Source organism: Psammomys obesus, unplaced genomic scaffold, assembly GCF_907164565.1.
Source record: "Psammomys obesus unplaced genomic scaffold, mPsaObe1.curated_primary_1811, whole genome shotgun sequence".
In the NCBI taxonomy this organism is placed as follows: Eukaryota; Metazoa; Chordata; class Mammalia; order Rodentia; family Muridae; genus Psammomys; species Psammomys obesus.
Window position 1 is genome coordinate 6,640,731 of NW_026586173.1, and position 27,235 is coordinate 6,667,965.

The window sequence follows — 27,235 nt, forward strand, 5'->3', positions numbered from 1 at the left end:
TTTCTTTCTTTCTTTCTTTCTTTCTTTCTTTCTTTCTTTCTTTCTTTCTTTCTTTCTTTTTGTCTCTTTCTTTTAAAATTATGTAGCTAATCAAGTTAAATGATTCCTTCTTTAAGTTAGGCACATTTTAATTTTGGAGGCTTTCTGGTTGTGGAAACTTGGCAGTTGGTTTTCCGGGACACTTGACTAGAGACTGCATGTTGGCTAGCTGGCTACATCATGGCATACTTGGCTTAGCTGTTTAATGGGGGAGCTTTAGCCCCTTTTCTGCACAGTGGGAGTAATGCCCAAAGCATTACCAAGAGGATCTCCAAAGAGGCCGCCATGTTGAACACCCAGCAAGATGCTCTACAGGGCATCTTGAAGTTGTTTCTGCTGCTCAGTGGCCCTGAGAAAGAATCCCTCTCCATCTTTCTATCCTTTGATTAATCGGTCCCTAAGGAGCTGGTACATTTCAGGATGGTGGTGTAAGGCATGTAAGCCACTCAAGCCCAAGTCTGTATCATTTGTTCTAGAAACTGAAACCCAGGCAGTACTGTCCGGGTGGCAGGCTGTATCATGATTAGCAATCCTTCTCTTATGTTCTCTCATGAAGCAGCTGATGAGGAGACACTTCTTAACAATTTCGTAGTTGGTGCCCATGATAATGGAGCACTTACGGTTACAGGTAGGGGCTGTGAAATTCAATTTACACTAATATACCCAGAACCAGGGAAGCATGGCATGATGAATGAATGGTGTTTACTTTATTCTTCTATGTCTCCATCAGGAATGATTAAACTGGGTCAGAGAGCAGAGCTCATAAAAACTTCCTTCCACATTTCAGTCGATCCTGAAAGGCACACATTCCAAACTTCAGAGCCACTGGTTTATGACTAATCCTGAATAAATCACTGGATTTTCTCCCAGGGCTTCATGATTTTTCTTTCGTTTTAATATGGAGAGGCTGAGAGAGGAAGAATGAGATGTAACAAATGACAAGAGTGTTCTGATGAAAAGAAATAACCGTTGCCTGAGGTTGTATCATTAAGGAGCTTTCACGTCCTCAGACCCTCATCTGGGATTCTGAACAGTCTGCCTTCTTCTCCTTGCAACAGCAGCAGCCATTGTTTCCTTGCTGGCAGGAGAAGGAGTCTGTACCTATCTGAGGCTGGGACTGAGTTCTCAGTCAACAGATGCTTCTGTCCTCTGAAGGACTGGCTAGCATCAGCTAATGGGAGCACAGGAGTGTTAACCACCCCACCTTGAAATCAAGCAAATGTCCCTGCGCACAAGGTTTGAATTTCTCTTCATGTTGGTCTCTAGAGGGTCATGAGTTTTAGTATACTATGGTGTCACACTTGAATAACATTTTAGGGTTAAAATGTGGTATTTCCACATTTTCTGTGATCCATAAAGTATGTGTGTGTGTATGTTGAGGGGGTTTAGAAAGGTACTAAAATAATTATTGCAATTAGCTAGTAGAAGGATTGATTTAAGTTTATATAGCTAGTAAATTGAAGGTCTCAGCTTAGTATCCAGTCTTCTGACATAAATCTTAGGGTTTCTCTTTGTAAATAGTACCACAGATCCCACAATTTATAAATGTACATTGGAGCATGCAGATACTTTTCTTTAAAGGGAAAAAAGAAGAAAAGGAATAAATGGGAGAACAGAGCAAACCAATGGCGGACTTCTGTTTTCAATCAGAACAGACCTAATAAGAATTTCTATTAGTGGACAAAGGTGGACTTAACTGATGCCTTTTTGTCACCAGTAGACACAAGTCCAATGAACCTGTGTGCATATAGGAGGTAGTAGCCACAGTGGCTGTTTCATATCCAAGTGTCTCTGAGGGCCACATCTCTGGTTCAGCTCACTCTGAAGGAAGATGAATGAGAGGAAGGAGAGTAGGATAAGAGTAGGAGAGGAATAAGCAGGAGATTTCAATATGTATGCAGATGTGGGAAGTTAGGGGAAAAATGTGTTGTGGAACCTCCCGTCCACTGTGTGGTAAAGAATAACAGAGTATACATAGCACTGAGAAGGGCTCCTTCTGCTAAGTTCCCTATGGGCACACAGATGTTGCTATGGAGCTACGAAAGAAAGGAGTGAGATGTTAACAAAGAATTCTCATCAGAATTCTGATGAGAGAAATAACCGTTGCTCACAGTTCTTTCATTAAGGAGCTGTATGATTGAGGATGTGGGGTATTTGGGGGTATGGGATAGATGTTTTTGCAAGCCAAAGGAAAGTTGGGTTGGAGCCCGTAACCTACAAGACTGGCCTCTGAGAAGAGCAGACAGTGGACATCAGCCATAACTTGCTAGTATGTTCCATTTTTATCCCCTGATTGGCAGTTTGCCCTTGAACAAATTACTAAAGCCCCCTAATTCTTCCTCTCTTCATCTGTGAGTAATAATACTAGAAATTCCTCATAGGATTCTTAAACTATTATCAGTGAACTCACTCCCTGCAAAACACCTAATGCACAACAGGGCTTTGCAAGCAGCCAATGTGTATAAAACATAGGTGTCATGTTTCTTTTTTAATCTATTTTTTCATATATGTACTTGCAATTCCAAGGACTTATTTTTCTTACCCATAAAAATTCTCACCAAAACTTATATACCACACTGTAAATTTCTGTTGTATGTCCTTGAACAATTTCCTAGACGTCCACCCCTACCAAATATCAGTGTTCTCATCTGTAAAATACAGGAAATAATCAGGTGAATAGGAATCCCTATTTACCTGGAGTTTATTGATGTCAGTGGTAAAATCCCTGTGTCACAGGAAACACTTTAAATCCATCATGATGGGTTGCTTTAGAAATAACATCTATTCACTGGGTTAATGCAGGGAAAAATTGTGTGTCAATGTCAATGTGAATGTGTGTGTGTGTTTACGTGATATTGAAAACTAGTGACTATCATTGCTATGTGTACCACATAGATCTTGAGTATATGCACAAACTTCTGTGTGTTCACATATCCTTTCAGCCTTGCAAAAACACCCATTCATTCAAAACTTATCTATGGAATATGAAGTTTGCCGGACATGATGGCATGCACTGTGAAACTTAGTGAACAAGACAACCAGCAGAGCTTCCATTTCCTTTAGAAGAGGCCAGACTGAGAGTGTAGCTCTGTGGTAGAGTGATTGCCCATCATGCCAAAGGCAGTGGACTCAATCCTCCAGCACTCCAATGTAAATGAAAAGCCAATAATTATGCCACAATTAATCCAGTGTGGAGACTTTAATCTTAGAAAAGGTGGTGGAAGAAGACCTCTTTGAGGAGTCGGGATATAGAGAATCGAACAGACAAGCCATATAAAGAAAAAGTGGAAATCATGAGGAGATCTTTGGATCAGAAAAAGTTGGGGGTGTTTTAGGACTAGAGGAGGCAGCAGACAAAGAGGAGGGTCTCTGGGGTGCAGCCTGATCCATTCTTAAGTAAAGCAGCTTCTCAGTAGGATTTGCCAGCTGTACAGTGGCTGCTTCTTTAACACCTTCCCCATCTATGTTGTGTAATTTATATAGGGGTCTTATCATGGCCTGGAGTGTCTTTCTGAGGTCTGTAAGCTGAAAAAGTTGCCAGTATCCTACATTTGGTCTTTTAATACTGTAGATTGAGAATTTACTAGGACACAGCTGCACTGAAATCACAGCCTTGAAAACTGTCCCGAGTAGCTTTGGGCATCCCAGACCTTCACTAGTGAGCAAAGATTCCTCTGGCAGCAATGGAAGCCATATGGGAGGCATAGATCTGCAGGTGTCCTGGAAGTACCTGGTTGAGGCATTTATGGGCATTCTCAGCCCCACAGGTCTGCACAGTGCTTAATAAAGCATCTTAATTTGGATTTAATAGGATATCTACTGTGTGCTAAAAACAGCAAATTGCTATTTATTAATGACATAATTATTAAAACTCAACACCTGGGCACTGTAAGCTAAACCAGGAATAGGAAATTTCCTCAGAATATTGTTTTAATAATTACCTTATTTAATTATTTACATATTTGAATTAGAATTCAGTAATAGCCAAATGAAACCTTAATAAAATGTATTAAATCTGGAGTTTTATCCTCAGAGTATGCTTCACCTGACTTCTGTCTCTCTTCCTAAATATATCCTCAATACTTCTTAGTCTTTCTGTTTACGTAATTGGTATATTTCAGATTCATACCTCAAAAGCCATCAGTCATCAAATACACACAAGCGCAGAAAATGACAACCTTTCTTGAGGCAGATTTAATTTGTGGCTCCTGCTCTCAGCCCTCCCGGTTTACCTTTCAGCTGTGCTCTTGGACCTTTGGTCCTGTAACTCCAACTGGCAACAGGATGCTCCTGCCTGGCTGTCCTCCTGTTTTCCCCCAGTATCTTTCCCATCAGCATATGCAAATCAGGATGAATCTAAGTAATGGTGCCAGTTGCTCCACTAAGCTCCCCTTTCAGGCCATCACTAGGTCCCATGTGTGTTCTCTGGCACTGTTCACCAACCCACCCTCTCCTTCTATCTCTGCAGAGCCAACATTTCAATCCAGGCTTTTAATATCACTCATGTAGATAGATTTCACTAATTCCAATTTCTCCCAGTTCCACTCTGACACATGGTTAGCAGATTCTTTCTAAAATAATTTTTTTTTAAATTATGGCATTCTATTTTTTTTCAAAAACAAATCAAATACTTTCCGTAGCCTATTGAAGTTAACAATCCAAGGCCTAGCCCTTTAGGCTGTTCCACAATCTGGTTCCCTGTTACCTCATTGATCTTGTATTTCATTTTCATTGATCCTTATGAAATTTATTGACTGTCTATTCTGTGTTGACACTACACACAAGTTTGCCAACCACATGCAGCATAAAACTCATTTATTGGATGTCTCATATTTCCAGGAACTGTTAGCAGGTCATTAAAGAAAGTTGTCTCTTAAGTCCTCAGAAGAGTTGCATAAATACCTGAATCTACAGAATTCCTGGTTCCTCTCTGTAGATGAGGAAGGTGGCCTGGCAGAACTGGGATCTCAAGCCTCATGGGACACCACTTCCTGATGGCAGACATTGCATTTTCATGTATCCCATGGATTTTTGCTCCCTCATCAATGCCAGTATATTTCTGATCTCTGTGACACAGCCCCTCTTGCATCTCTGTTCATGGTTCTTCCTTGTTTATTGTTATCCAAAGCAGACGCTAATGAGAGGGGAAGCCATCTTCCACACTCCTACTCACTATGGTCATCCCTTCTTCTAGCTTGTAGCACTTATCACATGTGTCCTCCATTTCCCAACCACACACAATTTTCTGGTCCATTTTACTTCATCATTCAACTCAATGAAATGTTTTGACTGCATTGTTTCCCCAAACAAATTGCAAGTACTTGGAGAGCTAACTAGGCTCATATATTATTGCATGCCATAAAATACCTACTACCAAATTGTGTGTAGACTATGTATTCACAAGCACCTGGTGCCTTTGGCACAGCCTTTGAAAAGAAATCTCTTCCAATAATGGTTGATTATATCTAGGCACAAAGTCTCACCAATGGTGCTTTCTTTATGTCACCCTCTTTGCTTAACAAGCCTCTCCTCCTCTTCTCCCCAGACCTGATAATTACTCATCCCCTAAAATTTAACAAACTTATCACTTGTCTGGAAAGGGTCATGCAACAGCCATGCACAGTCAAGTTTTGGCATCTGACTTCTGTGTTCTCATAACATTTGATGAATGCTTCTGTGTCATGATAAATCAAAGGATTAGATTCCTCTGTCTGTTTTTATATCGTTAGATCACGTTATCCTTAGGGAAAAGGACTTTATGTTCTTAGTGCTTAGCACAAATACTGGCTTATGGAAAATGACTCATACATATTGACAAGAGAATGAATGAATGGTTAAGTGAATAAATGCAAGCAAACAAAGCAATTCTCATATGTTTCTAACAGCCTGCATTAAGGGAAGTAAGGTACAGAAAGTATCCATGGAAACAGTGTGAAATACAGGGAGCCTATCTTACTTACCCAAGTCTTTCTTATGAGCAGGAATTAGCTAAAATGATAGTGTTTCAATGCTAGCTCAATTTAATTTTTTTCAGGGAGGTGCTGAGGATAGAAATCAAGTCCTCATGTCAATGGTTGCTTTGAGCCTCTAATTTAGTCTTAAAGCTGACAGTGGTGCTGTAAGTTGCCACCTAGAAAACGATACTTTCCATCTCAGAACATCTGCACACCCTGATTTAGCTCTTATCACTGTGGTTGTGCCTGTTCTCACCTGAGCCCCATACTGAGCATGGATTCTCCTTTGGATCCATCCTGGGGCAGTTTGCCTCCTTCAAACTCTGCTGGTAGGCTCGCTGGGAAAGGTGGTAAGCACTTCTCCAACGTTTTCCTTATAAGTTGGATACTTTCCAGTTGTAAATGGCAAGGGTAGGGGAGGAGACAATTCTAGATGATTCTTCCAAGCACGAGGTGTGATTGTCTCATTTAATATACTTACTGTGCTGACAGCGCTGGCCCACTCCACCTTCCATGCCACTTGGGGACTGTCCATTGTTCTCTAGTGTATGATTAGCAGATTAGCTATCATGTAGGAAGCCAGGAAAATGAACTCCCAGTCAGCCCTTCCAAAGCAAGAATAATTCATTACCCAGTCTGATTTCCACTTAAAATGTACTTTACGTACACTTCCAACTACAACCCCTAAATCACCCTGTGTTCACAAAGTCCATCATTTTTTATTTTATTGCATGGCGTTGGTGTGACATAATCCCTTGCAGAGAATCTCAGAGTGCTTTACAGATCAATAAATTACTTACCTGCACAGTTGAAGCAATGCCTGCAAGGCCAGTGCAGACATTCTGCAGGCAGCCTGTGCTGCAGGAAGCACGCAAGGCTGTGTGGTGCCAAAAATGGGCAGGAGCTGGGGACTAGGCAGCTGGATTGGGTCACCTGAAGGGAACAGTGCAGTTAAAGCTCTGCGAGTAAAATACATGAGCTTTTCTTCTTCAAGAGTTCTGTAGTAGAACTAAGAAATTTAGAAATGCCTATGTCATGGAGTCGGTGAATCAGATGCTTAGTCACCAACATTTCAACTGCCTTTCTTCTTGAGAGGCACATTCTGACTTTTAATGATCAGCCTTCAAATTACAGTGTTAGATTATAAATGTCCTAGATTGTGGAGCAGTGAGTGTCCCATCCCACTTTATTTCTGTCTTACTTATTATTTATTTCTATCTTAATGTGTAGCAATGAACAGATAGATAGGGATACACACAGAGAGACACACACACATGCACACACAACCTCTTTGCCTAAAGTTCCAGGTGGATTTAAGTCTAGAAATGATCAGTTTTGTTTACTGTATGAAAGACACTGTATGCATGAAAATGTAAAATTAAATGATGAAAAGGTTCTTTTTTAAAACCTTCTATTGAAACATAAGGGGTAGAAGTTCATCCAAATGGATGCATGTAGTAGGTACCATCAGACAGAAGCATGTGAGCACACACAGCAATGAGAACAGGAGATAAGGGAATAAAATACAGCACATGATTGTGAGCCATGAGTATACTGCATGGATGGAGTACAGGATGTGAATGGAAGAAAATGATGGAGAAGGGAGAACAAGGAAGAAAGCCCAGAGGACATACTTTCATCATATCCCTTTTGCAGAGAAAAAGGTCAGGCATGTGTATGGATGCTATAAATATTTGTTGGACTTCTGCTGTGGATACCTAGGTGAGGAAGGCATGGCTCAGGCTCAGGCTGTCAGCAATGCACAGATGACTGAACAAGTGACTCCAAGCAAAGGGATATAATGTACCAGAATAAATCTATGATTAGACTTTGGGAGCTCAATAAATGACGTTGTTACTTCATCTGCTTGAAGTACAGACCATTTGACAGATTAGACAAATGAGTGACCACATGGAGAATCCAATTTTTACATTGTCTGTGGTAAAGCTGACCGTACAGAAGTAGGCTCAGATTTAAAGCAAGAACAAGCTTCAGTCATAGGTTCCAGCATGAGATAGGGTACTTAGTTGTGGCTTGGCCAGGCTGCAGGGAGATTCTTCTGTGAAGTACAGTAGGAATAGCACAACAGCATACAGCTGAAAACAGTCACGAAAACAGAAGCCACGTATGCAAGAGTCCACCCCAACTTTAGGCATTTGGAAGACCATTCCCTTCTTTGCAGGGGAGGGGTCAAGTGATATATCATATCATATATCATATCATTTATCATATCATATATCATATCATATCATATCATATATCATATCATATCATCTCACTGATAAGAGTGCCCGATCATTTGTATCTAGTATGTTCTGGAAACACAGGTGAATAAGCAATACTAAATTTGAGTTGACTGACAGATAGATGGCAAGGAAAATAACAAAGACCTGGGACTTAAAGGATTATGTACAAAGAATGTAAGGAAGAGTATAGATCCTTTATGATGACCAGAAAGAGCATGGTGTGTTGGAGACAAAGCATGGGTGAATGGAAATGGAGTCCACTTGAGATTCCTAGGGGAAAATAGTTGATGCTTGATTCTTTTTGAGTGACCTGTTATGTTGGCCTAGAGAGCATGGTTATCTCAGCTAGGCAACATGGTTGCCTGGTTATCTCAGGAATCTAAGCTATTTGGATGGAGATGTGCTATAATCAGAACTGCATTACATAAAGCCACTTCTGGATTCAATAAGAAGAATGACTCATGGACCCGTGTTGGAGGAGTCAGGGCGGGGAGGTGCAAGTAGAGACAGGAGTATAGTTGGAGGAAGAGTTGCTGCAGCATTGCAGTCGAGTTTACTCTCCAGACTCTGTCTTAATGTTTAAACTGGAAGCTAAATTCAAGGTAAGATGTTTTTTCATGTTTAAGGTATTTTTTCTAATTTTTTTTTATTATTTACAAATATAGCCGATACATTTCCTTCTTTGAGTTATTCTATCAGTTTTTACTTTAAGACAACAAAGAGATCTGTCAGCGGGATTTTTATTTTGCTTTCCCCTGTTTTGTCTCCACAGTATCTCCCAAAATTGTAGAGATTTCTTCAGACATCTCCATTAACGAAGGGAACAATATCAGCCTCACGTGCATAGCCACAGGTAGACCGGAGCCTACAGTAACCTGGAGACATATTTCCCCCAAAGGTAAGAGCAGCAGTCACGAGACATAATAGCCATCTTGTTTGCCACAAATGGGAGGGTGCGGTGCTGAGTACTGAGTCCAAGGGACTCTCTGGGAGCCTGATCAGTAACTTCAACTCATAACTGTGTAGATATGATTGTTGTTCGACGCAGAGTGGCCACAGCTGTGATACTCTCGGAAGGTTGTATCTGCACATCTGTTTGCAATCTCATGGAGAGGAATTCCTCTTGAATCTAGGTGGAAGGGTGGTGAGGACATTCTGTGTGAATGTCTCACATCAACTGTAATGATGGGAGGGGCTGCGTTGGTGACATTGTACAGCTGGTGGTTGAAGAGATAGGAAATACAAACACATAAGGACAGATGAGAGCTCTAAATGCCATATTTCTAACAAGAAATTTCCCTGATCTGTGCCTCTGCAGCATTGCCAAAAATCTAGTCATTAGCTGTTTTTGTGGTTTCCCTGTTGCCTTTCTCTGATATTTCCTAGATAACAAGTATACCATAATGCGTGGCTAAATTGCAAAATTTACGTTGCCAAAATGTTCAGATGTTATGAAGACCAAACTGAGTGATTTGTGCTTTGAAACCTTTAGGAAGTGACAGGGTGTCACTTATCATTAAGATAGCTTTTATTTGTTATCAAAGAACATAATATTACTTTACTCATTGCCAAATATTTATAGAAAGTGCAATCATCCAGACTGTTCTAGAAACTGGAGAAATTAGCCATAATCCCAAACTAACAAATTTCTGTTCTTGTGAACTCATATTCTCATGAGACAGGTGTAAAAAGTACTGGTTAAGGTTGAGAAAACTGAGTAGTATACATTGATAGAATGACAAGGAGTTTAGTTAAGAAATAGTAACACTGGAGTAACAGCACTGATGAAAGTCCTCAGTTTTGTTGCTGATCAGTGGCTGATGTCTAAGGCATGTATATAATTACATATGCATTTAAGTATATGCATGTATGGATTGATAAAGGCATGTATATTGCTAGGTAGAGTAAAGTTAAGGATTCCAAAGGAACCCTAGTGGAGGTTATTTGCTTGTTACAGGCTGTGTGACCCTCACAGTAGACTTTGAAGAACATGAAGTGAAAGAAATGTATTAGGGTTGCTCTTGGGATCAGCTTCTGTAGAGGAAAAAGGAAGGAAGCAAGTTTGGGGAGAAGGAGAAGGTGAGCTGTGATATGGTCTATGGAAATATTCTAATGGCTGGGTAGGACTTCTGAAGTACAATGGCCCTTCTGTTTTGTCTTCTACTGAGATAATGGGGCTGACCCTTTACATCAACACAGTTCACTGTTGAATGTAGACTGAATAACTTACTGGACCAGGCAGACTATCTTTTTTCACAGCAGAGCCCAAATAACAAAGGATTGCCAGTTTCCGGCATGTTCTTCACTGAAACTTAAGAGCCCCATTCTCAAAAGTGGTAGTGCTTACACAACCACCTATTAAAAAAAAAAATCAGTGTTGAACTATAACAGCCTCAAATATGGACTTTCCCTTCTGACAGTACAGTGCACCATGATAGACAGTCTCAGAAGTGTGGCAAGTTCAGTGATACTTGTCCTGGACTCTGGGGAGCTGTTTGGCCATCATTCCTGATGCTACCACTGGGGGAAAAAAGGACAAGAGAGAGAATTGCTTACATTTTGGCCAATTTTTCCTTTCCAAATGACCTTGTGTATGAACTAGTTCAAGTCTGGGAGGAGGCCTCAGCTGTGCATGAGATCATGAGTGATGGAGAATGGACCTGAGACACTTGTAAAGGCGGAGCTACCTAAATGCACAGGCTTTTCAAGTCCATACCCCCCATTCATCACAGCTTAATTCCACTGAGTCCCCAGTGCTGTCAGGTGCTGGGCCAGTCTGCCTTTTGAAACTGAAGAACATTTATCGGCTGGGGTAGACTTTCTTTACCAATGCCAAGAGACTCTGTCTCTTGTTTGATGCCCTTTCTCAGCCCCACATCTGGCCAGCAAGTTCTTTCTCTTTGTCTTGATGTTTTCATTTCTTTCTGCTCCATATACCTTCTTCTGCCAAACCCTGTTATGCTGATGCCTTCCCTACACTTTTTGGTTTTTCCAATTTCTCTTAAATCTCTTAAATATTCTTACTTAATTTCATTTTCTTCTTCTACCCCCTCCTTTCCACCCCTCCCTACTTCCCTTTAATTTGATGCCTGTTCTGCTGTGTTCTGGGGTCCTTTGTTCCTCCTTTTGTGACCATCAAGTTAATTCGCTTCCCTGGGAGATTTTTCACCTGAGCCTGGGCCAGATGCTGCCACTTTCCTGAGGTTTTAGCTGCTATGGAAACAGAAGATGGATCAAGGGGAGAGGAGCAGGCTGATCAGAATCTACCTGCAGATTAGAGTAATTTAGATGAACAGCTTTGTCCAGATCTGGGGCCTAGATTAGCTGTCCCACTTTCAGACTGATGAGATATGCCAAGCTGAAGCTAATCACCTCGAGACTTACTAGGGAACAGTGTTCTTAGTGATGATTCTTTGGAGATCAGAGATGTCATTGAGCTGCCACCAAATCTGAGCTGAATCTAGAGATCCTTAGCAGTCAGGCCTTCATCTGTACATACTAAATGTTTCTAAGAAAGTGCTTATTTTAAATAAACTAGGGCAGGCTTGGGGCTCCTGGAGGAATGATGGGCACCTTTGCTGAATCACCAAAGACAGTGAGCAGTTGTCATCTTTTGTCCCAGCGCTGAAACAGATCATGTCTCAGTCAAATCATTCTTACATAGACATTAAACTTTCCCCAAAGAATACCTAGTTCAGGCACTTGGGGCAATCTAATGACTTCATCCCATTTTCTCCCTCTAGACTTAGCTGCTGGTTTAGGGCACTTTTGAAAAATCCTGGTTTTTGTCTGTCAGGAGTCATCCAGTGCAGCTCACAATAATCTCATAACCTCTTTAGAATGAGTACTTCCAGCCATGGCCACCTTCTGTGTGCAAAGAGAATAGAGAAATGTGGACCATCCTTTCAGGAAGGCTCCTGCATGTTGATATAGGAATGGATGTCTGTTGGATAAAAGGGCCAAGAGGGCTGTCCGGGCCATTCATCAGTTGTAGGAAATGCCAGATTTCCACAGGCAAGATAGAGAAAAAGACAGAGTCTTTGAAGCTGCCTTTTGGCACAGCCATTCTTCGTGCAAAGTCGTTTTTTTCCTATGTTATTTATGATGTCATGCCTTTTCTATTTCCTCCTCAGGATCTACCACTCCTAGAATTCAAGAAGAAAGTAAACAGTTTTCTAGATAAATGTCCTTATCCTGCACATCTGATTGGGATGTGCACTTATCATATGTACTTGCATGGGCCCTTGTCTTTTCAGGAGGAAAAGTTACCGTTCCATGTCCTCACAGGAAAGAGCTATGTCTAACTCCATGAAAAACCCAAGCTAAAGTCCTTATGAGGGTTAGTGTGTGCTTGTGCACTGTCAGAGAAGCTAGGGACTCTTCCGAGGATGCTCCCTGCTTGGGACCCTGTGCTTCATCCTTTGTGTGTATTTAGGAGAGAAAGAATGTGCTTTAACACTATCTTATCCTCAGAGTTTTGTCTGTTTGCGCAAGTGTTCTCTTTTTAATATATCCTGAACACACTCAAAGTAGGCCACCCCACTCTCTACAGGCAAGTGTTCTCATAGTCCTGGCATCATTTAATTGAGGGATCAGGGCTTTAGAGGAACAGTTGGAATTCCTACATTGTCACATACCTGGCAATCTATTTTAAGCTCAGGTAAAGGTTTGAGTCCAGTCAGGAACCTGTAGACTTTTTACACCTTTGGCACCAAGAGCCCCTGAGCCCTGATAGAGTCTTCTAAGGACACCTCTTTCACCACTTTTTTTTTTTCCATCAGAACTCTTGGCCACTAAATCCTCACCTAGGACACGCAAAGAGCACCCCACACAAAGATGAAAGAAGAGGCATTAAGAAATTCCATGTTGCAGAGATGTCCCACATCTGGTTCATTTGTATCATCCCCATTTTGAAAGTTCTTTGAGAGTAGGGTCTGTGTCTCACTTTTCTTGCATTCTTCACAGTGTGTGCGCTGGCTAGAGCCTAGATACCACTCAGGGTATACTGTTGGCTTGGTGTATGTCACTGCTATTTGCTATCACTCCAAAAAGGCATGCCTCTTCTTTCAGTGCAATGCTCCAGCCTTACTCTTGAGGGCTCTCCTTCACCGTGATGTTTACCGGGCCTGGGGGTGGGGGTGGCATGTTCCTTACCTATCAAACACCTGGCAAAGCTCCAGGACATTTCAATGCTGGCCTTTGGAGGCTCTTCCAGCCTTTCCTCATGCCCCTCCAAGGGAACCTGCTGTAGTGGGAACCTCAACTTAGGCTGGAAGAATAGGCCCCTCTTCAAGTTAACTTTTGCAGAAGTCAAGAAGGCTAACAGTGGCTCTTGTCAGGGTTTCCGATGCTCTCAGGTCCTTGGCGCCATCACTCTAATGAGATGTGTGTTTCTGAAATATGTTCTTCATCCTGCTTTTTAGTGACAACCTTCTACCACTTACTGCCTTCAAGCCAGTCATGTGTGGCTCCAAAGCACAGTTTCTTAAAGTAAGTGAAAGGACAGTAGAACCTATATGAAAATGTGCTGGTCCTCTAGATCAAGAAAAAGAAAATTATTATTTTAAATCCATCCCTCCCTCCTGCCATTCCCATTCCCTTTCTCCTTATTCTTGGTGTGTAAATAGAAAGTAGGCAGGGAATTGAACATTTGTCTCAAGGGCTAAGAACAGAAGTGTGCCCATTGAGTTTCACCCTTAACAGAACATGGAATGAATACCTGTATTCACATCAACATAAGTTCTGCATCCATTGCATCATCATAACTTCTCCATCCATGTTAACAGTCTTCCTGCAGTCAGTCTTTCTTCCTATGCTTGAGGAAGCCTAGTGGACGATTGATAGTCCTCATTTCTGAAAAAAAAAAAAAAAAATGAAGTCAACAAGCTGCTGAGAGTGAATTGACCCTTAGCATGGGCTCTTATTCCTGGCAGTGTGCTGAGCCACACACCCACTACCCTCTCTAGACCACTGGCTTGCCTGGTTTCCGATTTGTCAACACTGACAAGGCCTCCTCCCCAGCCAAGCAGGACACTGACGCATTAATTGGCACTGGAGGTATCACAGCTTGAGTTCAACCAGAGCTGGCAGGCTCTATGACTCTGTGACAGCTCTGTGAAAAAGTGTCAGGAGTGGAGCTCTGGCATGCCGTCGGCTGACTGCAGCACCCTGGCACTAATGAGCAGTCTGTCAGCACCAGCATCAGGACCTGTGTGGTATGGGCATCATTAGGATGGCGATGAAAAAGTTCCCGGCAGAGAGGCGCTGAGGGAGGGAGGTAAAGGCGTCACCTTACCTGGACATGCTACCCACTCACAGGGAGAGAAAGAAAAAGGGAGGGAGGGAGAGACAGAGAGAGAGAGAAAGAGAGAGAGGATAACTACTATGTTGTACGGCTACTGTTGGAAGCTCTTTTTGTTGAGTTGCCTTGTTAATAATCAGTGTAGGCTGTATATCTTTTCTGAGGTGACAAAAGGGAGTATTTAGTGATTAGCTTTCCAGTCAGGGCTGTACCATAAAGCTGTAAGTGACTGAAGTCTCTGAGATAGAAGGACTTGGGAGAGAAGGAGAGAATTGGTGTTTAGTCTGCTTGCTACTTGTCAGGGCAGCTCCCAGCCTAGGGGATCTGCTGAGGGCTGCCTGGTGCCTGCCTGTCTTCTCCTGAATCTAGGGAAGCAATTAGAAGAATTAGACCAGACTTTGTCTGTGACGTTGTTCCAAACGTGAGTATGGGGTGCCCTGGACATCCATCCCATGTGTCTTCTTCCTGAAGTACACTGCACTTTGTACATTCTTCTCCACAGGGCTCTTTAGAGCTGAATGGAGTATCTACCCTTTCTCCGAGCCTTACAAGATGAATTCATTTCTATGAAACTAGAGGTGAGCTATCTCAGGGAGTTGTGCTTTGAAAACAGTTCCAGCCGAAGAGAAGTTGTCACTTACTTCTCACTGGCTGGATCATGCTGGCCAGTGGTCACTATATCTGAAACTCTATTTCTTTTTTTGCATTAATTTCTGTTTCTTGGAATGGTACCTAGAGGTTCCATGACCTGGCCTTCCCCAATAGCATACACAGCACTGTCAAACAAGCAGCACAGACAGGCCAGCACATGCAGGAAGTCCTCACTGAGACCCACCTCTCCTTAGATCACCATTTAACTCAAAAGTTCTATTCTTGCTTCAAGACAAGGTAGAAAGTTTCTGGTGGCACTCTTGAGCTAGAGCGTTTCTTTGGGATCCCAAAGCCATTTCACAGTTTTACAATCAGGGATGATGGCTTTTCTCCAGTTACCCACAAATGACTGACATTCTCAGTTGTCTAAGAGGTCCCAGAGTCTAAGAGGAGTCATTATTTAGGTCATTTTGTTTCATCTCCAATGCCTGCTGCAGTAACTCTGCAAGAGATGGCGGCATGAGGGTACAGTGCTGGAGAGATGGTCCTATCAGTCTTTGTGGTTCTTTGTATAAGTTAGAACTTTCCTTCTGGCATGATTGTATGTGCCTGCTCTCCTAGAAACAAGAGAGGCAGAAGCAGAAAGACCACCACAATATTGAGACTAGCCTACTTGGCAAGATAAGTTCTCAGCTACCTAGGGCTACTTATGGAATGAAACTCTGCCTCAAATGAAAGCAGAAATAATAATAAACCCTTTTGTTTATAATTTAAGCCAAAATCAAATCTCAAAAAGTAAAGAGGAAGAAAGCAGAGCTTGATTTTTTAGCATCATTTAAATTCTTTTATTATTATGTTCGTTTGTATTTGTGTGTGTGTGAGTGCATTCTTGTGTGTGTGTGAGTACACGCTTGTGTGTGCATTAATATGTGCTTTGAACATACACAGAGGTCAAATGATAATTTGGGGGAATCAGTTCTCTTTTTTGACCACGTGGATCCTGGGTCTCAAATCAGGTTGTAAAATTTGATGGCATGTTCTATATACATAATGAGTTATCTAATAGGCCCAAATATTGAAAATGTACTTTCTTAGTTAAGGTTTTTATTGCAGTGAAGAGACACCATGGCCATTGCAATTCTTATAAAGGAAAAACATTTAACTGGGGCTGGCTTACAATTTGAGAGGTTTAGTCCAGTATCATTATGACAAGAAGCATGGTGGCATATAGGCAGACATGGTGCTAGAGAAGGAGCTGAGAGTTCCACACCTTGATCCTCAGGCAGCAGAAACAACCGTGAGCCACACTGAACAAAGCTTTGAGCATGTGAGACCTCAAAGCCTGTTCCTACCGCGACACTTCCTCCAACAAGGCCACACCTTGTAGTAGTGCCAAGCATTCAAACACATCATTCTATAAGGGCCATTCCTGTTGAAACTACCACGTGTCCCCTCTGCCTCATAGTTACTGCACTTTCCCCCCTCATTACTTGAACCTAAAAACTTCATGCATGCTGAGCTTCTAGTACTGACCTGCGTCTCTCGACCATCTTTACATCACTTTTGAATGACAGCCATATCAGAATTTACAGATCAACTAGAGGGAAGACTAAGTAAATATCCTCTACCCTCTCCTGATCTGTGCCCTAAACATAAAGCTCTTAGGCTGTCTCTCTGATAAATAGAGATGGCAGTACACTGCCAACATGGTCAGGACAGGTTCACCAATGTAAAGCACCTGTCCCCTTCCCAGCATATATTAACATAAGTGTACCATGGTTAGCTTCCATGCCCATGGCTAGCCCCTTTTTCGGTACTTTGAGTCATACAATACAATGGGAGGAAATTAAAATTCCTTCTCTAAAACATGGAATTATTCAATTTCCAAAGTGAATACTATTTAAAAGTACTTCCTCATTCTTTATCACTTTCTAATTAGTATACATCCTTAGTCAAAATCCCCACAGTACCCTATGTTTCTACTCCAGAAGAACCAAAGAATTGCTATGGAAACAGATATTACAGTGGTCATTGGTGGTCAGAGAAGAAAAAGATGTTTCATAGTAAAAGAGGTGACCTTTTCAAAGCACTATGGAATATACTGTATTACTTGTGATGCATAGAGAGAGTCAGATACTGTGATGAAGACCACATGTAACCTCACATGTAGGGGAAAGTGATCCGGAAATCAATTAGTCAAATGGTTTAAACACAGGAATGCAGCACAGGGTGGGGAGGAAAGAAAATGGAGGGAGACATTTATAGCTTACTCTTTAGCTCTATAATTCTATTTAACTATATTTTACAGCTGGACAGACACAAATATGGCAAAGTTCGCCACTGTCAGTATGGGTTTTCATAAGTTTGATATTTATGGTCTGATTTAAAGCAATCTTATCTGTGCAATGCTTCACTTCAAAGAGGAGAAAAAACTTGTAAAAAGACTAGTGGAGAAATTAATGAGTTCAGTGTGCCCGAACTGAGAACATATGCAATCACGCCTCAGTCTAGAAACCAAGGGCAGAAGTGCACACCACAGGCGCTGTTTGTGGTTTTTACCAATTATTTAAAAACCCTTGAAAAATGTAGAATCAGATGTCTGCTGAATCCAGACATCGCTAACAGCGCACTCCCCCATGCTCTCCTGAGTCTTCCACTGTTTATGCTAGTGCTTGGTGACCGTTACCAAGAAGAGCTGTTTTGATGGAACAAAAATAAAAAAAAAAAAAAAAAGAAACAAAAGCAAGGAGATTGAATCATCATTCTCGCAGATGCCAATCAGCATGCCTCAGTAAGATGAGAAGTCTAGTCTAAATGGAGGCCCCTACAGGCAGGAAGAGCATTTCTAAACAGACTTACTTGACAGTCAGCACCAGTTGAGGCATGAAAAGGGTCTCATTAGACCAACTGAGGCTAGGAGTTCATGGCCAGGATTTGCCAAGAGCCAGCAACCACAGTGCCCTATTCATCCTGTCCCTACATGTTCAGTGCTGACTTTGCACAGAAGTCCTCCCAAACTCTGTGGTCTGGGTTACCTGAAGTCAACTGTGGTTTGAAAATCTTAATGGAAACTTGCAGAAATAAACACATGTAAGTTTAAGATAGTCTGAGCAGTGTCATCCAGATTTGCTCTGCCTGAGACATAAGTCTTTTGTTTGTCAAGTATATGTTGCCTGCCTGTTAGTCAATCAGTGACCCTCTGTGTTGCAAGATCAACTGTGGTGGTGTCAATGTACTTGTGGCCAAGCAAGGTGGCCAGTTACAGCCTACCTTGGCCTGACAATTTCTGTCTGTCACCTCACTTTGTCCCATCACACAACATCACACAACCTTGCTGGATGAGGCTGAGCACAGTATAGCAGGACGTTTTGAGAAAGTGATAGCTCTTGTATAGATTTTGTTGCAGTATATTGTTAAAGTGGCCAAACTTTGTTATCATGTGAATATTTTATTTTACCTATTTTATAAATTAAACTTTGTTATAGGTATATGTGTATTGGGAAGAAACATATACAACATAGGGTTCAAAGCAGACCATGGCTTCAGGCATCATCTGGGGACCTTGGAATACATCTTCCATGGATCATGAGGAGCCAGTTTGAGAATCCTGCATTTTTTTCTTGACTTCCGATGAATTCATTTTTCCTTGAGTCTACTTAACAGACAGACTCTCCATCATTGGATAATAGCAATCACTAACAGTTTACGGATGCTTAAAAATGTGCTAGGCTTGCTTCTAACCATTTACACACAAAGCCTGTTCCTCATGACAACAGCGAGAGACAGGCTTTATTATTAGCCTACTCTGCTAAAAAGAAAGCGTATTATCTTTTCTCACTTAAATGAGCCATAGGAAGGTCAAACAAGTGGGACAAGGTCAGGCAGCCCCACATTGGTTGCAATCAATTCAAGGCAGTGTGTATCCAGAATACAAACATTGAACTGAAGGGGTGGTTCTTCAAATTCACTCTGGACAGCTCCAGACACCAACGGATGCACCCAGTCCAAATTGCAGACCTACTGAATCAAAGCACTGAGGCTGTGTCCAAGGGGCTGGGTTTCCCTAGCCTCTGAAGCCTGCTCTGTCTGGAGAGCCACTGCTGTGCTGGTGACTCAACTCTCAATGATAACCCAATCCACTAGAATCATTTTTTTTTTTAGAACCAAAGGCAGAGATTTACAATTTAAAAATAATTATATTGTTGAGGCAGAATTCAAATCAAATCAAATTTTGCAGTCTTTCTGACTACCAAAAATCTCTGTCAATGCATATTGGTTTTTCAGTTCACTGTTTCTTCTTGGTCTTTCCGGCATGGCAGCCTTCTGGTTCCCACTATTCTATCCGTCCAAGACCTATGGTCATCATTTGTTCACTTTTTCATACTATTCTTGAAAATCTACTTTCTTCCACACTGAGCCCATTTGGAGCCTGATGTTCAGACTCAACAACCCTGGACCATTCCCATCCCTCTTCTGGGATGTTGAATTCCTTTAAATGTTATGAACATCTCTGAGCAAAGGTCATAGGCCTGAGCATGTCATTGTGGCCTCTCTCCCACCTCTTCTCTAGCTGAGTCTGTTTGTGTGTGTCGTATGCTATCTCAGCCTGCCTATCCCGACCCCCAGAACACCTGGATGATCCTCATTCAAGAGACTGATGGAGCTGCTTGCTCTCTGACTTGATTTATTTTTTCCTTATGTTAAATGCTATCATTCACTCACACAATGGTATGCCTTCTGCTTTTATTGTTATTATTAGGTTGTTTTACACTTTAACAGCTTTAGATATGAAAAGAAATTGCCAGATTCCAGGGTGCATTTTTCATTATCTGACTTCATTCAGCTTCATGATGTGTCTTGTGGTTTTTGGCATACTTCATCTTCTGAGTAGTAGAAAAGGCTTTTCTCACCAGAACCAGGACAGGCAGAAGGAACCGAGAAGAATACCAATTCAATTGCTGTTGTCAGAGATCCAGCATCTTCCTTGGCAGGATTGTATGGGCTTCCCAGCTATTACTGCAAGCAAGCCTGTCCACTGCCCTAAGTCCTGAGCCATGAACACATACTCTTCTGTATCCTAGAAGAATCATCTTAGCCCTATAGTTCCCCACAACAGTGACTATCTTCTCTCCTCACCTCACCCCAAACCTCTAATGGTCAAATTCTTTTCCTTTTTTTTTTTGGCCCAGGGTTAAAAAGAATGGTGTTACCTTGATAGTTCTGCCACAGAGGATTTTAGCTGAACTGTAGCCCAGGAGGCCCATAGTCCTCTCTGAATTCCTTGTATCACTGCACTTTGCTTTCTTGAATGTCTTGCTTGACTAACCTTGGTTATGATATTTGGCCACTGACCTGCATGAGAGAGGTTTTCTCCTTGGTTTATTTCTTTGTCACATAATGCACCCTTCTAAGAAAAAAATTAAATGCAGAAGGTTGTATGTATGTTTCCTCTAGGGAAGCCTTTGAAGCAATAGTGTTAATTAATTAACTTATTCATTCAAAAATTTCTTATTGAATTGAGTATAATGACACATTTCTATAGTATAGCACCTGGGAAGCTAAGATAGGAAGAACAAGAGTTCACGGCCAACATGAGCCCCATAGTGAATTAGAGACCAACCTATGTCACAGAGTACAAATCTATATATTAAGAACAATCCTACTGTGTGAAAGGCAAACCCTCTAAGCATTGGAGATATATGAGTAAACAAACAAGAGGAGGCCTCATTGATCTTCTGTGCTAGTAGGCAAGGTAAGGAAAGAACCTGAGGCAGGTAATCCTCATAACGCACTGTATCTAATGGCTGCAAAACAGTTAGGATGAAATACAAAGAAATCATCTACATGTTGATATGATAGACTTAAAATAGATTGGGATGGGATCTTTAAATAGCTACTTAAAAGCTGAAGGAGGAGAGCCTTTGGTAACCATAGGAGGTTCCTTTCTGAAAGGGCAACAACGAGTGCTTACTCGTTGTGCTCAAGCACAGACAAAAAGCCATGTGACTATAGAGGGTTTGCTTAGGGTTTGTTTGATAAGTCAGACTGTATGCTTATCTAGGGTAAGGAGAATATTTGTTCTGGCTTCTCACAGTATGCATCAATGTTTAGCATGATGTTGAAATTATATAGACATTAAATATATAAAAGTTTAGCAAGGAAATGACTAGAGTAAATTTGGGTTATACATTGAGTGTCTGAGCAAGCAGGCTGAAAACACATATTTTTTGAATAAGAAATCATGATATCATTACTAGTGTTATTGGATTACAGGGAATGACAAGTCTGGGCTAATGGCAAAGGTAGCATACAGCCTATACAGAGGAGAAGGCCCATGGAGAAACTGAGGTCACGTAACTGGTAGTGCAGGTATAAGTTAAGTAACCAAAAGGAACATTGCAGTTATAATGGCCTAAGGGTGCAGGAAGTATGTTTAAGTTAAGTGTCAGTGCCTTCAATGTATAATGGGAAAGTGAGGAAGAAGAGCAGGGGGAGAGGCCTGGAAAGCAAGAGTTTTAACAGAACAGGTGACAAGTGAGAGCTGAAGAGGAAAGGCCTTCAAGTGATTGTGTGGAACAAGGAGGACAATCATCCCAGCCTTTGAGTGCCCAAAAGGAACAACCAAGGCATTTCTAGATAAAGATACATAGAAGGTATAGCATCTCAAAAAATAACTAAATCCAGTTGATCCAGCCAACAGGGAAGTGCTGGAGACGGGTTGTGCAACTGATCATTTTACTTAGGTAGTGAGTGTTCCATGGCAGGCGGCGGGGGGGGGGGGTGTGTCAAAATTTGGAAATGTGAAACTAGTTGGAAGGAGGAAGTGTCCTCTTATGGCACTGAATGGGTTGCTAGGCATTGATGATGGTGGAGATGGGGGAACATATGTCATGTGTTTGAGTGAGAGATGAGCTCCGTTGGATACAGCAGTATCCATGCAAGACATGTCAACTCCACCCTATTTCAAGTGAGCCCCACATCTACCATAAGGGCCTGAAAGTAAGATGGTGGCAGTAAGTAAGGTAAAGTCTTCTTGTTAGCCAGCAAGATGGACCTTGAAAAGCCTTTGGATGCTCAGAGTCGTGAAATAGCCAGATTGGAGAGTTGGGGGATGACTTTAGAGATGTGGGAGAAACTAGCAATTTGTTGAATATGAGTAGAGCGAGGTAGAGGATTAGCTGCAAATGTATCCTTAGAGTTCTTGTTTTGCCTCTTTCATTGCCTGTTTGGGAGGCCTAGGGTTCAGCTTTATTCCATGTGGCCATAGGTAGGATAATACATATGAGCTGATATTTGGCTTTTTTTTTTTAACCTGTTGATTACTGTGATTTAGCTCCCATTAAAATTTGTTTTTGATTAATTTATTTTTATTTTTTTATTTTTGTGTATGCCCCTTTGTGTATGTACACCATGTGTGTGAATGAATGCATGGGGTTCCTTGGAGATGGAGTAACAGAGGGTTGTGAGTTGCCCAACATGGGTGCTAGGAACTGAACTCAGGTCTTCTGAAGGAAAATCGAGTGCTCTACCTTTTAACTGCTAAGCCATCTCTCCATGCCCTTAGCTATTGTTTGTTTTGTTTTGTTATTTTTGTTTTTGGTTTAGTTTTTTGAGACAGGGATTTTCTGTGTAGCCTTGGCTGTCCTTTGTAGATCAGGCTGTCCTTGAACTCACAGCAATCCACCTGCCTCTGCCTCCCTGAGTGGTAGGATTAAAGGTGTGCACCACCACCTGGCTAGCTGTTCTTTTTAAAGGACTATAACAACTTGAGCCTTACATTTGTAGAGAACAGGAATTTAGTAGATTGAGGAGAAACGATGTATCACAAAAAGATGTGATAGAGAAACAGGTCTAGGTTTCCTTCAGTCACTGAGTACTGCAGCATGCCATCACCTATCTAGATGCTACAAACTGAGCAGTGAGCACAGCCTTGGTTGCCAGGGGCTGTAGATGAGAGATAGGGTGTGTGGGTAGAGAGAGCAACTAATAAATGTGTACCCTGGTATCAGAAAAGAGAGTACTAAGGAGAGAAACACAACTGAGATGAGCAAAGAGAGCTCAGTGGTGGAATCTTCATTAGCATATTGAAAGCCAGAACACAAGAAAGGCCTACAGTAACCCCATGAAGTGAGCAGTCAGGGTAATATAAACTATGTACTTCTAGACAGAGGTTTCAGGGACTGCCAAGTCTTGAGACAGAAGTGTGTTTGGTATACAAGGAGACCTACACTGGTGACAGAAAGGGATGGTAGAATTTAATTAGAAGAAGTTAAAAGAGATAGTATAGACTAGGATGGTAAAATTGAAAATGATGAGAACTGTTTAATCTTGAATATGTTCTAAAAACAGAGCAAAGGACCACTGATTGATTAGGTAGGGATCATGAGAGAAAGGCAGAGATCAAGAGTGTCTCAGATGTGTTACCTGGACCAATAGTGAATATTTCTATCCAAGAACTGCAAGAGAAGCACTTTGCAGGGAACTAGAGTTCTGTACTTTGGATACATAAATAGAAATGTTAATGGATATGTGCCTAAATGTGGGCACAAGAGCTAGAAAAACAAACTAGATTTTTAATAAGTAAAAGCCAAACTTAGCTAATTTTTAGTTCATCTGTAAAAGAGACATTGAGAGATAAGCTGCATAATTACACAGAATAATGACCAGGAAACAGCCAGATGTGCCAGGTGGCACCCAGGACTCATAAATATGGCAATTGTATTTGGAGCTAGAGTTGAGACAGGAGACTTGTGTGCTGACCCCAACAAGCAACATTCCAGTTTTTAGGTAATGGGGAAAGGAGCAGGACTCCAGCAAAGATGGTGGAGAGGAAGTAATGGGAAAGATGGGAAGGAGTTGTACAAGCCAATTAAGGAGAAAGCTTCCTAAAAGTAGAGATGATCAATAAGACAATCATTGCTTAGATGTTGATTGAAATGAAAAGAGATTTGGCAAACTTCAGACTGGCATCATTCTAATAAAAGCAAGACATTTCACAAGGCCTTATCCCCAGAGATACAGGCAACTAATGATTATTGGTAGAGGGAGAATCTACCCATGATAATTTATCCAATCCCAAGCAGCACCACACTGGATAGACTCATAAGGAAGGGGCGTGTGTGTTTATTTATATAGGGAGGTCATGAATTTCAGATGAAGTGAATAGGAAATTAACGGGATTTGAAGAGGGTAGAGAGAGTTGAAAATAATGCCAATACAGTACTCACGTATGAAATTCTCAGGAATTACACATAGATAAATAAAAAAGCAAAATTAAAAAGTCAACAGATAATTCTGTGATTTGAAAGGAAGAAAAATGGACTACAGGAGGTGAGATACAGTTTAGTTGGAAGTCTTAAAATAAAGTGCAACAAGATAAAGGGTCAGGATCTGGAAGGGAGTGTGAGTTTAAGAATTTCTTTTTCCAGAGCATTGTTTGCCATCTTCTATCCCTGGAAGCTGCCTAGATATTATTCTGGGTAATTTTGTGGCTCCTTTCTCAGTGCTTCTTCTTTTCAGATGAAATAAAAGTTAGCCAAGTTTGTCTTTTATTTATTTAAAATATAATATGTTTTGATCACCAACAAAGCAACACCCAAATTTTGAGGGCACCTGTAATGTGGCAGCTTATAGCTAACCTTACTAAGTTGTAAATGCAACAGGCTCTCTCTGCAACTAGGTCATGTAGACGTGAGAGTGTGTGCTTCCAACTCAAATGAGGCTCACTGGGGATGGATAGCTGTTAGCACTGTCTGAAATATCGCTTGAAGTGTGAAATGACTCATGGAGTGGGGTATAGGGACATGGTTAGATTTCTGTTCATACCCTAATTCCTTTGAGACCAGGGCAGAAGTTCTCAAACTTTTCAAGATTTAACACCCACTTCCTACCCCTAATCATATGCTCACATTTAGCAGGATTAGGCAAACCATCTTATATTGAAGCCAGAACCTTGGGAAGCCATTTTTTTCTGGACCACAGATGTAAGTCTTCTTGTTTTTTGTTTCTTGTGGTTTTGTTGTTGTTGTTGTTAGGATTGTCATTATTATTGTGGTTTATTGTTTGTTTGTTTTATGTCAGAATCTTCCTTTGGAGCCAAGACTGGGTATCTTCCTGCCTGACATTTCATAGTCTGAAAAATAGAAGGAGAAAGGGATTCCCCAAGCAAATATACAATAGTATGTACAAACATGATTCAAATCCTGCTCCGGTCAGAGAGTTTGGGGTTTAGTATAAATATTTCATCTCTGCACATTATGCCCTGGGAGTTCTGGAAACATCCCTACTGCCTTGGTACCACATGCTCACAGGCTTAAGTCTGTCCAGGAGGAGGCACACAATGGAAGCTTATCAGAAGAAACTCCTACTGCTATGCCATAGCTACCTACTTCTAGCTTGGAGGTGACTTTCTGATTCTCCATCCAAAATGTTTTCTCAACGCCCTAATTATCCTACTGACATTGCCTCTATTACCCTACAGCCACTCTTTTCTTGAAAACAGAAGCTCAAGTAGGGTAGGATGGGTTGTGGAAGACACATGATTGGGAGATTGGCTCCATCTCTCAGCATATACACCTCCCACCCCTAGGACCCAAAGCTCATCAGAGCTCAGGGCACCTTAGTGAGCTTCTTATGAGGGTATTTTTGGACATCACTTCACTTGCTTTGACTTTGCTGCCAACTGTACCCACTGACTGCCCTACTCTGCCCTTGAATGGCTGCGTTCCTCAGTGTTGACACATCTTCTCTTTGTGGCATTTCCCTAGGCCTCTTGATTTGGGTCATTCAGGTGTTGTCATGGAAATGACATCCTCGGAAGAGTGGAGTTGCACATGTTGTCATGGCTATAAGGACCTCTTGATGGGAGCTCTAATTCATTGTCATCATGCAGGCAGCAGCAAGGGGTCCTGGGATCATTTGGCATGCCTGAATTGTCAAGCAAGGAGCTAGCAGTTCTGTGCCTTGAGAGACAAGTGGCTGTCATTAGAAAAATAGCAGCTGCTAAAATGGTTCTATCTTATCTTTACATAAAAGAGAAGTCTGAAGGTGGGCATGGTGGCTCATGCTTATAATCTCTGTACCTAAGAGACTGAAGAAAGGTTATCTTGAGTTCAATGCCAGCATGGGCTACAGAGTGAGATAGTCTGAAAAAAGTTGAAAATAAAGTGGTAGAGAGAGAAAAAGGTAGAGGATTGAAGCAGGCCTTATCATGACTACCATCATTTTTTGTCTCTTCCTTTATTTCCCCTTTATAATTATCACTTTCTAGTATTTTTTGTTGTCGGTTGAGCCTGTTCTGGGCATTTGTCCTAAATGTTTAAGTGTGTTATTCTTTTGACTTTGTTGTATGAAGTCAGTTCTTTCAAATGAAGGAACTATGATACAAAAACTCACTTCTATAACTTGCTGGACAATTTACACCATTATGAAATGTGATTAAGACCAAGACTCAAGCAAACAACATGGTTCTCGGACCTAACCTGAATCCACTTTTGCTCTTGCTTAAACATCAGCAGCAGACAGAGCAGGCTAACCCAGCTGTTGAGCCAGTTGTTGTTAGATCACTATTGTATCTAAAATCCATACACTTTATATTCTCTATAACTTTTTTAAAAAGTAATATTTTAAATTTATTTCATGCAATTATATGATGTATTTTGATCATATTCATCTCCTACTCCTCCTCTCCAACTCATTCTAGGTCCTGTCCCAACATAATGACCCCTTTTATTTTTTTAAATAATTTTCTGAATCTGATTAGTACGTCCCATGTGAACATAGATGGGTGGCCAGCTGCTTAAGCAGGGTCACCCTATCAGGGGCCATATTCCTAAGAAAAACTAGATCTCCTGCTGCTAACAGCCCTGAAATGTCAGTAGCTCCCCTAAGGGTGGGGGCCTGTATGAGCCTCCATTCACACTGGAGCATGGACTGGCTTCATCTTGTACATGTATAATTCCAGCTGCTGGGAATTCTTGAGTGAGGTGATCCTGTTGTATTCAGAAGAAGCTGTCCCCCCCCATGACCCTGACCTCTGTTTCCTACAATTTTTCTACCCCCTTTCCCACAGTGTTTCTTGAGGTATGTGGGTGAGATAGGACACA

The 27,235-nt window shown here is 41.5% G+C and overlaps 1 protein-coding gene across 4 annotated transcripts in view; it reads left to right on the top strand.

The window, feature by feature from the left end:
• Ntm (neurotrimin) overlaps positions 1-27,235 on the top strand; it is a 980,157-nt gene that overhangs the window by 853,580 nt on the left and 99,342 nt on the right. For all 4 annotated transcript variants that reach the window (XM_055601183.1, XM_055601184.1, XM_055601185.1 and 1 more), the window contains exon 4: positions 9,012-9,137. In XM_055601183.1, the coding sequence (XP_055457158.1) occupies positions 9,012-9,137 (126 nt within the window). The remainder of the gene's footprint in view (positions 1-9,011; positions 9,138-27,235) is intronic.